Source organism: Ptychodera flava, chromosome 11, assembly GCF_041260155.1.
Source record: "Ptychodera flava strain L36383 chromosome 11, AS_Pfla_20210202, whole genome shotgun sequence".
NCBI classification, from domain to species: Eukaryota; Metazoa; Hemichordata; class Enteropneusta; family Ptychoderidae; genus Ptychodera; species Ptychodera flava.
Genome location: NC_091938.1, coordinates 3,172,076 through 3,187,359, shown reverse-complemented (window position 1 = coordinate 3,187,359; position 15,284 = coordinate 3,172,076). Strand labels below are relative to the sequence as shown.

Sequence of the window (15,284 nt, the reverse complement as noted above, 5' to 3'; positions counted from 1 at the left end):
TTGCTTTGGAAATTGATACCTCATAGAAAGACATGATTAAAACTGCAAGATTTGTATTCAAAAGTTACAGATATGTTTAATCTCAATTTACTTTCAAAAGTTTCTCATAGACTTGATTATCTGTCCCTTGGATGCCTCTTTACTGGAAATTAGGGCATCATAACTTCCTGAACATTAAGAAATTCATTGGTGAATTATGCAAGTTGGCCTTCAGACATGCTTTTATATAATCAGCTACAGATTATGATACAATACAGTTTAACCTACAACATAAATGCATCAGTCAGTTTAAGTTAAGCTGCAGTCATTTGTAGTCTTGGCAACAAGGATTGCATACTGTTCTGCCATGTCTGAAACAGTTTTTGTAAACCAACACAAATTTTTGTGGAATGCTTGTCAACCATGTTTCTTGCAACACATAAAGAGATTATTGCCCGAATCCCAGTGAAACAAATGCATACACATCATCCTGTGTTTTCATTGAAATACATATGAAGAAAAAAATGACTTGTATAGTTAAGATCAGTGTCATAAAGCTTGCTGAACATGAACAGATGTTTGAAACATTGCACTTCGATTTATGGAAGCCATGGATGTCACACTTTCCATATAAGGCTTCATCCATGACTGCAGCTACAGTGTTCAAGAGACCTCCAGATGAAATTTGAATCTACTCAAGGCTTCACTAATAGGTAATGAATCTTAGTGTTGTAACCATTACATAAGGTAATATTAAACCGGTATAGTATCTGAAAGCATCTTGAATGGTACATGTAACAAAATCAAAATCAGATATAGCAAGAGAAAAATTTCAAAAAGTAAACGCACCAGCAACAGTTTCTTATTGTGAATGTAGGAACAGGGCACGTGAAGACTGCTCTGATAAAGCAGGTGTGTTGAAAGATAGAATGTAGAATTGTAGAAAAGAAGACAGCATACCGGATCTTGTCGCTATTTAACATCGCGAGGCCCTGCATGTCTCTGTAAATCGGAAATTGAGACGTTGGTGCACAAGTCTCAGATGAAATCATTTCCTGAAAACGTGATGCATCTACCGGTACACTTAGAACAACTCATGCAGGATGTAAAGTTACTTTCTCACTGTACAGCAATTATACTATGCAGAAAGGTTTCTAGTAATGTGGAATGGTCAACAGAAGGCTCAGAAAGAATGTTTTCTCCTCAAAGTTGACAAAAATATCACCTTATACCAGTCTTGTAAGCTAGTCAGCTGTCTGGGATGACTTGTCCAGTTTGTAGCTCTAATCAAATCAAACCTAAATCATGTAGCTTTGAGTTTAAAATGAGGGAAAGGTCGGACGTCCCAGACAATCTGACTAATAGGTCAGCTGATAGATGACGTATTTGAGAAAGTCAAAAGGGAATTTCTGGAGATTTCTAACCTGCATCTGTTTATCATTGCACGTAAGATGTATAAATTTTGGCATCAGATTTAACTTTCATGAGTGAGTGGCATTTCACATCAGCTTATGGAGCACTACTGGATGGCTTTACAACTGAGAATAAGTATACCGGTATGCCATGGCTTTAGGGAAACCAGTTGATGGTGAGACTGTAACACAAGGTTGATCTGACTGAAGGAATATTTCACTCTTTCCTACCAGGCTTGTCTCTTATCCATCTTCCAAATCAGTCAAAAAATGGAAATGAACCAAAACCCACATGTATTTTCACCTACTTGGCATGTACTGGTATGTCATAGCCAATCAAGTGGGTAAAAATCATGTTTTAAAGTGTTTTACATGTAAGATTTTCAGGAACCTTCTATTTTAAAATGCAACATATGGTACATGCTGTGCCTCACAGGTTCAAACTAACTTGACCTAATAGTGACATGAACTTGGCAGGATATTTTTTATTGATAATTAGTTGTTTACATCCTGAAACAATACTCATCCAATATGAAACACTTTCTGTAAGTAAATACGAAGCGGGCAATTCCGGTATATGTTCTGGAAGAGAATGTACCGGTATGTTGAAGTTTACATTGCTTAATCAGCGAAGCCAGAATTTATGCTGGCCTCTGTTGTGTTGTGAAGACATGATAAATATGAAAATATCATAGCAAAGTCCAAAGAAAGAACTTTTTCAGTAAAATCAATTTCCAAAATGACAATACTGAAAATCACCTTATTTCTCTACTAACAAAACAAGAGTTATCTTTTAATGAACAACTTGCAGATTATATTTTTACTTTATATAAGCAAAGAAATACCTAGTTATATTTATTATTAGCTACTATTATTATTCTGTAATACTTTATTTTTACTGACGAAAATTTGACTTATTTTTGTATCACACTTTTATTGCCACAAATGTGATGTAAATCCTATATTTACAAGCAAGCAATAAAACTATTATTTTTATTATAGCAATGCAAACAAACCGCCCACCAACCATAACATTGAAAATGCTCATTTCAATTGTATTCACATATAATTTGATTTCCACAGTCCACATGACAAGTTTCATATTCACTGCAGCCTGGTACACATCGTGCAGTACCATGTAGGTCACAGACATTAAAGCAAGATGTAACATTTATGGAGATGTGTACCGTAATTTGCTCAAGCTGCAAGAGTCATGCTTGACTGCCATTGGTGTCAAATTACAAAAACCAAGGGTGTCTGATTGCCTCTTTCAAGGAAAGAAATGACAAACATCCAAATCATCTCCAATCTTACGACTGAAAACCCATCTTTGACTGCAGAGAACACCATTCCTGACATATTTGGTATACTTTGCAGAAGTTTGATACAGAATCCACTACAAGGGTGACTTGTATAGGGTGATGACAGATTCACAAAGTCATCAAAGCAACCACAAAGTCACATCAACCCTCTCTCTCCTAGTTTCCCTGTATAGAGGTCCAACTTTACCACAGAAAGCAATGTAATTAGGCTAAACCATGGTTGTGCAGGGTAAGTCACAGCTGTTGAAGGTTTGCTGTACACTGGACGTCACTAATAATGCCATGTTGGCATGAATGTCAGCTAGCAAAGTGTTGATGCCAATAAAAGTGTCAAAGTTCAGATTGATTCAATTAAATTGTATCTGCATGTTACAGTACAAGCCATTTGTATATACCGATAGGATCCTCTGAGACTTTTCCCCTTCATCTGTTCGGTGTAACTCTGGTTGCCATAGTGATACAAATATGCAGGGTCATAAGAAGTTGAAAGATGATATGCATTCTTCATGTGTTGTTGCATCTGTTTTAATTTGTAACCTTTCAAAGTTATGTCGATGGAAGGCAGACAGTGATCAAAGAAGTTGAAAATTACCATTGGCATTGATGTATAATAGAAGTGTGTCATACATTTGACCAGATCATGAAAGTATTTATATCTAATGTAGAAGATGATGCCAACTGTATGTTTGACATTCCAATTTTGCTATCATAGTTACAATGTATGTAGATAGCTGCATACAGTTGGATCAAAAACCACACCCTGGTTTGTGTTTTGCTCGCTTGAATTATTGTTCTTTTAATATCTTCATGGTCTACCTGTACACATACTGTCAAGCAATAGAGGGCGCTGTGCTGTTTACAGGACCAGCTGACCAGGGCCTGACCTCTGATGGTCAATTGTCTGTAGTAAAGATTTATTTGGTCTTGATGATACATATAGCAACAGAAAACATTGCACAGTGCAATTTAGGTCATCTGAACTGTAGTAGCGTAAACAAATTTCGTTGCTCACACTGTGGAGTCTGGAAAATCTCCTAACAAATCTTAGGGTAATCAACTCGCCAGGCTGTCAATAGTTACTCATTCGTATAGGTTTTATTATACTCAGTCTAAATAAACTAGAATTGCAACCATAATCAAACTGCAAACATCCCAACAAATGCTGATAAGTATTATATCAATGTGTCACTTTTGGCCATCAACTGGCTGCAATCACGCCAATGGTACCAATCATCTGTCTGCAAAAAATATCAAAATGTAAAGTTAAGAAAGTGTATAGTGTGAAGTAACTGTCAGCCATCAAGTACTTGCATTGTTGAAATCAAAATATAATGTTTATGACCCCTACTGGTACTTTCTGCTGTGTATGGTGGTATTTATTGGAAAGTCTACATTTCACTCTGAAAAAATGCCAAATTTTGCCTGAAGTGGCAGTTCAGTGCAGAACTATATGAATATGGTAAAGTATTATTTTATCAAACCATTGGATTCATAAAAGTGTCAATGGTATATGTTAGGTCACATCGCAGTCTCTCCGTATGCCTGTAGTGATTTTGCTAGGATGCATGTCACAAATGATAAATATCAGTATCTCTCCGATGACAATGTGGAATCGTAATCTGGAGTATCATATATCAAGTATTCATTTGCCTTGTCTAAATGTATATTAAGTCTGTGAATATAAAAATTATCTGCAGATCATTGTGTGTACTCAGAGCAATAACTGAATGGATCTTTTTTCTTGGCAGCTTGTCTTGGGTTTGGTCATGAAAACTACACTGGTGGCAAGCAGATACATAACGGAAATATTGAAAATTTTCGCAATTGTACAATAATTAATGGAAGTATCGTAATCAGTGCTACTACCTATGATGGGTAAGTCTACATGGAATTATCATTATTTTACATTGCTCTCGTAATACTTTTCTAGTGTAACTTGCCATTCTATGTTGTACATATGCCTGTCAGTTTGTTTCACAATACGGTTCAATATGGCCACCCGGCGGCCATTTTGCTTTAATTTGTGTAGAGCCTGAACTAGGACATGCCTAGACTGATTTGTTGTAAAGTTGGTACAAGGACCAAACCTTGTTGTCATACACATAATCATGTATTTATTTCACGATATGGTGCAGTATGGCTGCCAGATTGCCATTTTGTTTTAATGTTTTTCATGCCTTAGGCAGATTTGCACTTCATCGATTTCTTTCAAAGTTGGAAAAAGGATATAATCCGTTGCGCACATTTGCTGTTTGACTTTGTTCGTGATGTGATCATATTGAGTGCCATCAACAATCCATTCCAAAACCAATATCTCTTTCTGAGTTAGTACCAGCACAGACACTGAAGGAAAACTTGAGGGTCTATGGTACAAGGAAACAACCCTATGCCATATTCATGCATTTTGGCCTTTTGCAATATTTTCATGTCCAGAGCATAACATGAACTGGTCGTGCAAGTACATAACCCTGCTGGTTTTTCGCTATACAACTGAATATGGCCAAGTTTGTTGAGGAGAATAAGCTGTAATTTGAGACATAATATGGTACATCATCTTGACTCTCATTAAGTTACATTTAAAGGTATACTGTCACCTGTTCCAATTTTGCCACAGTTACCATGGAAAGAGAAAATCTAACCAATCACAGATTTTAAGTGGGCGGCCGCTTTTTAAAAACAGCGCCCTCATATGGGCATTTTGAATACCAAGGAACACCCTTTTGACCATATATGGGCATATTTACCGGTAGATTACAGGTGACTGTATACCTTTAGTCCAGTTGCACTGTAACATGTCATAGACAACGGCTTTTTTCATTGATTTAATGACAACTCTTTTGTTTCAGTGACCCCTTTGCAGGTCTCATCGCTGTAAAACCTCTCTCCAAGATGGACATGTTACAGACAATCAGAGTTGTGACAGGATATGTTGCAATTGATCATTCAGGAGCAGGCCAAAATGATTTGTCATTTTTAAAGAATCTGGAGATTATCGAAGGAAATGTCCTTCACAAGTAAGAAAATTACTCTTTTTTTTCAACTGATCTACTCTTAGCCCAATTCCTTAATAATGTGGATTTTGTAAACAGATTTCATAAATGACCTTGTCTTTTTTGCAAGATGTTTTTATGCATCTTAGATACGCAACATTCACCTAGTGAGAACAAGTGTTACTTCAGTCAAAAATTTTTAAGTGTCTCTTCTGATTTCTAACTTATTGATGTTTACACTTGGCTCTGCACATCAATACAGAAAAGACAGGTGTCATGTCTCAGACCAAAGTCAGCAAATGTTTATCGTGGCAATGGAAAGGGAAACCCCACATGAATAACTTTGCAATTGTATTTCGAAAATATCAGAGAATATCAGGGCATACCAATGTTCATTTACCTTTACATTGGTCCATATAGAATAATATCCCAATTTAAAGCTTACTAGAAATCTGTGATTTAATGTAACAAAACAAGCTGGAAAATGTTCTTCTCAGTTTAAAATGATTGATGACATTAAAGGGACAATAGCTGTAAATTTTGATAATGTATTGTTGTCCATCTTCCTGTGAACAAAAAAGCTTTCCTTTTTCTTGTTTTAAAATATCACCACCATGGTTTGCCCAAATCCATTGATTTCTATGGTAAAGTTGGACCTGTATACAGGGAACAGGGGGTGAAAGGGTTAAAATGTGTCCAAAATGCAGTAGTCTTGTAAGTACATATATGGTATATTGTGTGCAATGGTACTGTTCACCATGCGTTCAGGTCTGGACTAAACTCAGTTGACAGCCATAACACTGGACATAACATTCTTAGTGTACAGGCTAGGTTGGTGAGTTTAACACTTGGAATTTCAAATAACTATTTTACAAACAGAAAAAAATAATGGACAATGTTTCAAAATTTACAGCTATTGCAGCTTTAATAAATGTTATGTTGTTACTGTGTATGATCATGAAATTGTGAATTGTTGCTTGGAAACTGAAATTGTGCATTACCAAGTGAACAAGGAGTAAGTCCATACTTCATGTTACAATAAATTACTAATTGTCTTTTCGAAAGATTAAGCAAAAATGTCAAAAGGACAGATTTCAATGACTTTGTAAAAATTGCAATTAAAGTATTCAAAAACTGAGAAGGTCACTCCTTTCCTTACAGTAATGTTGTCATTGGCAAAATCTTACATTGCTGCTGTTTTGTACCTGTGTACACTGTATATGAAATATTGTGATACAAAGAGTAGGATAGACACAGAATTAACAGCAATGATTGACATAGTTCAGTCATCATTAGAGTTTGGCTCCTGAGTTTTCAGTCTATATACAGGTGATTGTGAAATATGACGATTACATGGTCACAGATGAAATGGAGTTGGACAAACTACCAAGGGCAGTTAAAATTTTAATATTTATCATAAAATGCCTGTACATTGCATTTACATGTTTTAATTTATCATTTGAATATTTGTATTATGACACATGTTAGCTAGGGTAAATTGACATAAATCAGTTTGCAGCTTTGGAAATTGTAGACTAAGAGTAATCATGGGTATTTGCTGGCATGATGTCCAGTGTTTTATCACTTGAGCAACTTTGTCAACAAGATCATGAGTATGACAGAGTTTATTACACAGCAGAAAAAAAATTATTATTATTAATTAAAAGCAATATTCATACACATACAGCATCAATGTATCAGTGATGTTACCGCTATTATGTCCCACAATAAGTTCAGAACTGTACATTCATGTATGTCAAATCTCAGAATACTTGTTTTGTGATGCAATTATGATGCAAAGTCATTGAAATACAGTCCGGTTATGAAAGCAAGAACTATTTGAACCCTTTGACTACCGTCATCGATTTTATCCTGGCTGTATACTGAATATCATGTACATGCACTGGATTTTTCCAGAATTATCCGGCACTCAAGATATGTAAGTAATTCATTTGATGCCGGAAATTTCTTGCATTCACGGTAGTCAAGAGGTTAAACTGTATACAAACATTGATTGTTGTAATATTTTGTTGGACTTACCCTTTAAGTATTATAGAATGTGTCATGTCACGCTTTAATGATGCTGGCAATTGCTCTCACATATCCAGAGAACACATGCACCAGCAATCATGCACTGTAGTGTGGCTTTCCGTTTTTGCTTGTATCCTTGCGTCTTGTTCCTTCACTCTGTCACCTTGCATTTTGTGACTAAGGTTCAACACCCACCTGCTTTTGCTGAATTCGCAAACAGATTGAAATCAAACCATTCAGTGTGTGCCTAGACTGCCTTTAAAATGTTATATGTGGTGGGAATAACTTTGGAATGCGGCAAAAGCTGCAGCAATCATGCTTAAAACTTGTCTGTTGTTTTGGGATGATCTCATATTGTCAAGGTGGTGACTTGAAAATGTCTGGATTATACGGTATAATAACTCCTTCTGTTCCTGAAGGTTTTGAAGTCCATTTGAGGCGCATATGATCAGAAAGATTTTGAAAATATTAATTATATCAAAATTGGATGCTGTGAAAGCTACTTCTGTTAAGAACAGAAAATTAGAAAAAGTATTTATGAGCTGGTTAGAATCAAATTATTTAATAATTAGCAGTCCCTTTTGTGTCATGGCGTTTAATCCCATCCCTGACTGTTGATGACAATCCCCTCCCCTCCCCATAAATTCGGAGTTGTTTATAGTATTCTGTCAATTTCCTCCATCTGACCAGCTACATCTTTTCAAATTCAAAAACATCAATCCAAATATTGTATCATGTGATTTAGATACTGAGGGATGTTCTCATTAACTTTTGATCAAATGAATAAATGAATTCTAAATATTGTAGTGAAATTATTATTTTTGGACATTGTTTTTTACGTTTCAACCCTTTGAGTGCCAAAGTTGATTTTTATTGCCTTTATACAATATAACACCAACTATTTCTTTTAGACGTACACAATTTTTTTCTGATTTTTCCCAAAATTTTGGTCAAAAATTGAAGCCCATGAAAATGTATGTCCATCTAGTCCAAAATCATGGAAAATATTGCAGAAAAATTCATAAAAATTGGTAAAATGTTGCCCTGATATTTTTAGGGCAAAAATTACAGTGCTCAAAGGGTTAAGTCAAAGGTGGTCCTCTCAAACATTTCAATATTAGCTATGACATTTCTGTGTACCAGTTAAGGGAATACATTCTTCAGATTTGTTCATTGTGTGATGAAATTATTAAAGAGCAACAACAGCATACTACCAGCCCTTACCCTGGTAATAATGAAAAACCAATGGCAAATTTTGTCATTTTCAAATTGTTATTTGTTTGTGACGAAGCAAGGTTTTTTTGGCACAAGCATGTCAAAAGTTTTAGTAGATAATATATGTCAGTAGTAGCTGCATTATAATTTATAGTGCTTCGTAAATATGTATGTAAGTCTAAATGTGTCGTCAGAATGTGTGTATATGCATAGGTAAGTATGTGCATGTGTTATATTGGTAAGTATATGTGTATGAGTGTCTGTACACTTGAATTAAATAAGAATATAAGCATGTGTACAGGCCATTGAGATAATGTGTTTAAAATGGCATTATTGATGTCTCAGTACCTGTGTGATGGGCGAGTAGATATCTGAAGTTGATAGTTTCTCACATTTAATGTGTAAATTCACTGAAAATAACACCAAAATTGTAACCTTTACATTCTGATAGAACTATTCTGGACATGAGTCTTGTACATATTTGATGTTCAGCAATTCACACCAGTGTCATAATACTCCTGTATCAAAAGCTGAGAAGGAATGTATATAATTTAGTAGAAGTTAAATCCACTATGTATAAAACTGAAAGGCCATTTTGTGTAGTAAACACAAGTATATGTAAGATGACATTGAACAAGCTGTTTTTGAATTTATTTATACATGTAAACCTCACTGTTAGCAATGTCAACAAATCAGAATTCATTCACGATGGTTATCCAAATTTTTATCTGATTCTCATGGCTCTCAGTGGCTAGAGAATGCACAGGCCTGCAGTACATAACTTGTCATACACAGGAATAAGGACAATGTGTACATCAGCTTCATCTGTACATGTAATTTTGAATTTCAAAAGATCTTAAAACATCCAATGAGGGCTACCCTTTGATATTCTGTGAAAAAGAGACATTATATATAGGTAGACAGATTATTCTGCAGTGAAGGATGTTGAACAGTGTATTAAGTATTTATAGATTTCAAACCCAGAGTTGTCTACTTATGCACCCTGCTCCCCTTGTGCCAAGTATTTAGCAGCTCCCTGATAGTCACCCAGTTGTACAGCGCCCCCATACTGTCTTCAGTTACTAGGATTTGTGTGTAGAAAGTGTCCTCGTACACTAGGCTGAATGATTGTTTTTCTAACCAACCACCATGCATGCACACCTTCTATCTACTTCTGCAGTGCTCAACCATAAAATCTCACCTGACGTTTGCAATGCTGTAACGTTGATCTCCTAAACCTTTAACACAAGCTACCCCAACAATGGAAACTGCAGCATTTCCTGTGCTTGTTTTATTGCCTGACTTTATTTTAATATTACTTTTACTGTTTGAAAAATGATGTAATTTTGATTACATTTTTTTTTACATATTATCTCTGAAATAAAGGTGTGAGGATTTGAGGAAAAGTCTTCATGATCTTATCGATAAAGATGAAGTTTGTATCATACTCGGAGGGTCAGTCTGAATTTTTTTTAAAGATTTGCTAAGTGGTTGCAATTTCATGTGAGACATGCAGCTAATATGCATGGCAATCCTATGTCCAAATCCATTTCATAATAAATCCAAAATCAGAGTCTTGCTTAGCGGTTAATGTTTGTAGACCCATTTTCACAAATTGCCTTGGAATAGGTTTGAAGGTTGACAAAAACAAATCAACAATAACAAGTAACTACGTATGCAATAAACGAAAAGACGAATATGCAAATTGCAAACTTTCTAGCCTAATTTCAAGTGCTCCCATGTTGCTGCTATCATTATGAGTAAGAACCATGCCTTCTACATGCTGTCAATAAGAACATCTCATAAACCCATAAGCAGCTGGACATAAACATGTATCAGATACCAAACATTCATCTGTTTCACCATTTTCCTACAAGCAATATGGTAGAAGCCTTATTATCTCCCGTAGCATGATGACACCAACACGCCGGGAAATAGGGGAGAACAACTTAATTGCTTTTACTGTCACTTCTGAAGAATATCCATCTTTTCTTTCATCTACATTACCGGTCACTTTAGTCAAATTTTCATTCTAGACTGAAATTTTCACCCGTATAAGAATGTCAAACACTCATCCGTCATGTTAGTCAATAGATCTGTTTTAGTGGGTAAAAGGACTGAGTAGATGGACACACATGCCGCTTGGGTGTAAGGTCCAACATCATTTTGTTTGAGAGCCACAACTCTCATTATTAACAAGCATCAGTACACAGTTACTGATATCTATACTTAATTTTCATATTCCAGTTCAAGGGGATATGCTTTGAGTGTCACTGGAACACAGTTAGAATCACTTGGGCTAGTTTCTCTCCGAGAAATTCACAGAGGCAGCATTTATGTAAGAAAGAATGAACGCATGTGCTATACCAAACCAGATATATTCAATGATATCATACAGGATGATGCTACGCAAGTAATATCAGTGAGAAAGAACAAAGGACAAAATACTTGCGGTGAGTAGAATCAAATTAAAGTCTAGGGTAACTAACATTTGCATATTTTTTCCCCAGCTGTCATTTCAATAAAATTGTCCTGCTTCAGTGTCTTCTTGGGATCACTACAGCATCATAGCTATCAGAGTGATTGAGGCAATGAATTCTGAAATGTTCTTCTTCCAAACCATCATAAAATCCAGAAAGTAATATCTCAGAAAATACTCGTCCATTAGCATTCAAAATTGCTTTAATTGTGTGTTCCTGTGGATGATATCAGTCAGACCTGTTGAAATCATGATGAAATTTGCACTAAGCAAACATTTTGGGTCAGTTTTCCCCTCTTGTTATTTTTCAGAAAGAACTTGTCACATACCTTTCATATTTATGGCTTACCTTAGCAGGGATTACTACATGGCAATTTGTTCATAGGATGGTAGAATTTGTCTACTTTGAGGTCAATTTCGGATCATAAGACATGATTGATGGCTTTCAAATTTGGTTTGTAGGTGCTTTGGAATGGCTTTATTCTGATTGGTCCAAGTTTGAATACATAAACCTGATGCTGAAAGTGTTCAAATGTTGATTGTTGGTACCTGGAGATGACTACCGGTAGATTAACATTTTATTAAAGGATGATGAAATTTGCACATCAGAATTTTGGAGCCAAAGATCACATTTTGGCCAAAATATCTTCTTTCAACCTGCATGCCCAACATCTTTCAAATTTTGCATGTCAAATGTATATTATTTTGATCAATTTGGATTAGAGTGCAATTTAGGCTATTTTTTACCAAATGAGCACAATGTCTCTATCTGACAGTGTTGTTTTTGCTATACAGTTTCAGAAGGGAAGGTCTGTGATGGACAGTGCACAAGCACTGGATGTTGGGGTCCAGGGAATGACAAATGTGTTGAGTGTAGGAACTACAAGCTAGAAGATCAGTGCATTGAACGGTGTGACACTGACAATGGGTAAGATTTTCAAATCAGAGACTGCAGAAACTTAAACTTGCAATACTCATCACCATACCTTAAGAACACTGGATCAAAACCTCCTACTACCAGAGTTTTCTAATAATGGCCACAGGGTGTTTATTAAAAAAACCCCGGTAATTATCAGGGGCACACCTAGAGTTTAATAAATGCCAAGAGTGTTAATTTGGTAGTGTAAGCAACAGCCACTAAGCACTCACAAAAGCTTATGTTTGAGTTGAATCTCATACAGTGACAAATATAGAGTAAGATGTTGCTGAATAGCTTTTTATGAAAGTTCTTTTTCTTTTCCAATCTTTTCCTCAGCAAATTCTGACACTCATAACAAATTTTCAATGACTTACAATTTGTCAAAAATGATATAATCATTCATACAACAATATCACTCAAGTTGCCAATTAATATTGATCAAAGTTGTATTATGTTTTCACCTCAAACAGGCTACAGATAAATATAATTAAACATTTTCATATAGTTTACAGCACCTCCTGTATCATTTAAATGTTCTCCAACTCACCTTTCATGTTTTTTGTGACAATTTTCAGACAATATGTGATCTCTGAAACTGATAAGGAATGTGGCCTTTGTCATCCAGAGTGCCGTGGATCATGTAATGGACCCGTAAGTCATTGCAATTGCCCTGTTATCAAAAGTCTCCATTGAGACGAGTACTACTGTAAATCATGTACATTAGACATGAAGAAATCTCACCGCCAAATACTTCCAAGAATAACTTGCGGACAGCTATCTGGACTCTCAAATATCTATGATTCCTCACTGCTGCTGATTGTGTCAACTCATTTTGAAGTTGGTGGATTAAATGAAGTTTTGGCCATCCTTTTTTTGTGAAAATCTAAAATTTCATTTGTCTTAGACAGTTAACGTAGGGATGGCGACCAATTTGAATTTCAAATAGCAGTAAATATTTTGTAATTTGTTTCACTGGTATCAAAATTTACAGAGTGACCCCTGATTTTGATTTTGATTGTTTATTGAAAATGAATAAAAGTTTCCTGGAGGAAAGTATTGGCAACAAACTGAATCTGTAAATCTTGAGGCACATAATACCGCAGTTGATACACATCAGTGTGTTTCATTACTTTGCTATCATTTCATAAAAAGAGTTCAAGAATATCAAGTCATGGATGGTTGATTTGTAATGGCTTTTTTCTTTTTAACAGGGAGCAGCTAACTGCACTGAATGCAAAAACCTGAAAGATGGAACAATTTGTGTAGCTCAGTGTCCAGTTGATAAGTATCCAGATCTAGATAACACTTGCCATGAGTGCCATGCAAATTGCAAACTAGATGGAGAAAATCCTGGGTATGTTGTATAACATTTTTCAGTAATAGTATCTCTTTGTTTGAGTTAAAGATTTTCTAAACTGTATGACATGATTTCATGCATTTGAAAATACTCATGATAGCCTACTTTTCAGCTTTTTGAATTCTAAAGAAAATATTCTGTAGTGATATAGACTATTAAATATGAAGGCCTTTTCTGTGACCTCCATGATCTGCATTTTCAAAGTTATTCTCAGGAGTGTGATTTTTATTTGTCCTGGGTCTAAAATGAGAAAAGTGAAGATTTTCTAGTTGTGTTTATGAAACATATAAATACTATACCGGTATATTATTGCATGGTGTTCTGAAAGTTCTCAAATGGAACATTGTTATTGATAGGCAACCAGGGTAATCAGACAGTTCACAGGTGTGCTCCCTTCATTGATGTTGAAATGTGTACAGTAATGTAGCTGGCAAAACATTAGTGTATAGCCTGTTAATTTGCCATATGTCCATCTAAAAGTGTCCAACTATTGGTAAATGATCAGTATCCAGGAATTAGGCGAGAGGAGCTGGTTTTCCAATTGTAGCTTTTCAATTTATCAACAGTCATTGTTTGAGCTGTAAGCTTGTTAATATCATCATCATTTTGAAATACCATATGGGACACCTTGTTTGACACCATCTTGGTGAATTGTAGAAGTTTTAACTATAAAGCTGCTGCTTCTCATCCATTATGAACTTATAAATCAACAAAACATGTCAACACTGAAATCAACAAACACTTGTTGTATCTTTACTGATGAAACAAGTGATCTCATTCCTCAAACACAGGACTTTTGAAAACATCAAGTTGCAAAAATTATGAATATGAAGATATTTTATGTAGCTGCTACCAGCATATAATCAGATTTTCAGTTGCCAGTTTGATAACTTCTACTTTCAATGTTCTTGAATTTTAATGTCTTTCTTGAAGAACATATTCTCATATGCAGTGTGATATTATAGAAAATTTGTTTTAAACCATTCCCAAAGGTGCAACGGTCCAAGTGACTTCATAGATGATGATGATGGATGTAAATCTTGTTGGCAGATTATTCTAAGGAGTAATTCAGAGGTGAGCTGTCTAGTGTATTTAAGGACAAACCAGGAATATTTTTCTTTTTAAGGTGGTTGGAAAGGCTATTTTTGCACCAATTCTTTTCTCAGAGTTAATGTCAAGTTTCAAGTGTTAGAATCAAGATATTTAGTTCAAATTTTCAGGATATCTCCCTTAGTTAATATTTTCTCCAAAGAATATAAAAATTGTATATTTGCAGCCATGATTTTGAAATATGACACCAGTAAATATTAAAATTTAATTTTTCATATTTTTTTTACATATTTGAATTTAATAATAATTGGATAGTATTAATATTACCAAATTAGTTATAAATATGTTGACACTATTTATTGTAAGATTTGTACGGCAGGATTTGTAAATAAAATTTGTTTTTATGATTTTAAATGGGTTTATATATCAAAAAATTATTAAAAATTCTTTCAAATTTCAAAATGTGATTTTTCAAAAAGTACTTCAAATACAGGAAAATTGTGCCGTACAAATCTTATCTGTAACCTTGT

General features: G+C 35.0%; 1 protein-coding gene across 2 annotated transcripts in view; it reads left to right on the top strand.

Annotated features, from left to right (window-relative positions):
* Positions 1-15,284, top strand: part of LOC139143274 (epidermal growth factor receptor-like) — a 70,509-nt gene that overhangs the window by 28,768 nt on the left and 26,457 nt on the right. Inside the window, exons 2-9 of one of the 2 annotated variants that reach the window (XM_070713471.1) lie at positions 4,462-4,588; positions 5,560-5,727; positions 10,336-10,404; positions 11,197-11,402; positions 12,224-12,356; positions 12,923-12,998; positions 13,559-13,701; positions 14,697-14,778. In XM_070713471.1, the coding sequence (XP_070569572.1) occupies positions 4,462-4,588; positions 5,560-5,727; positions 10,336-10,404; positions 11,197-11,402; positions 12,224-12,356; positions 12,923-12,998; positions 13,559-13,701; positions 14,697-14,778 (1,004 nt within the window). The remainder of the gene's footprint in view (positions 1-4,461; positions 4,589-5,559; positions 5,728-10,335; positions 10,405-11,196; positions 11,403-12,223; positions 12,357-12,922; positions 12,999-13,558; positions 13,702-14,696; positions 14,779-15,284) is intronic. The other variant, XM_070713472.1, reaches the window with a different exon arrangement.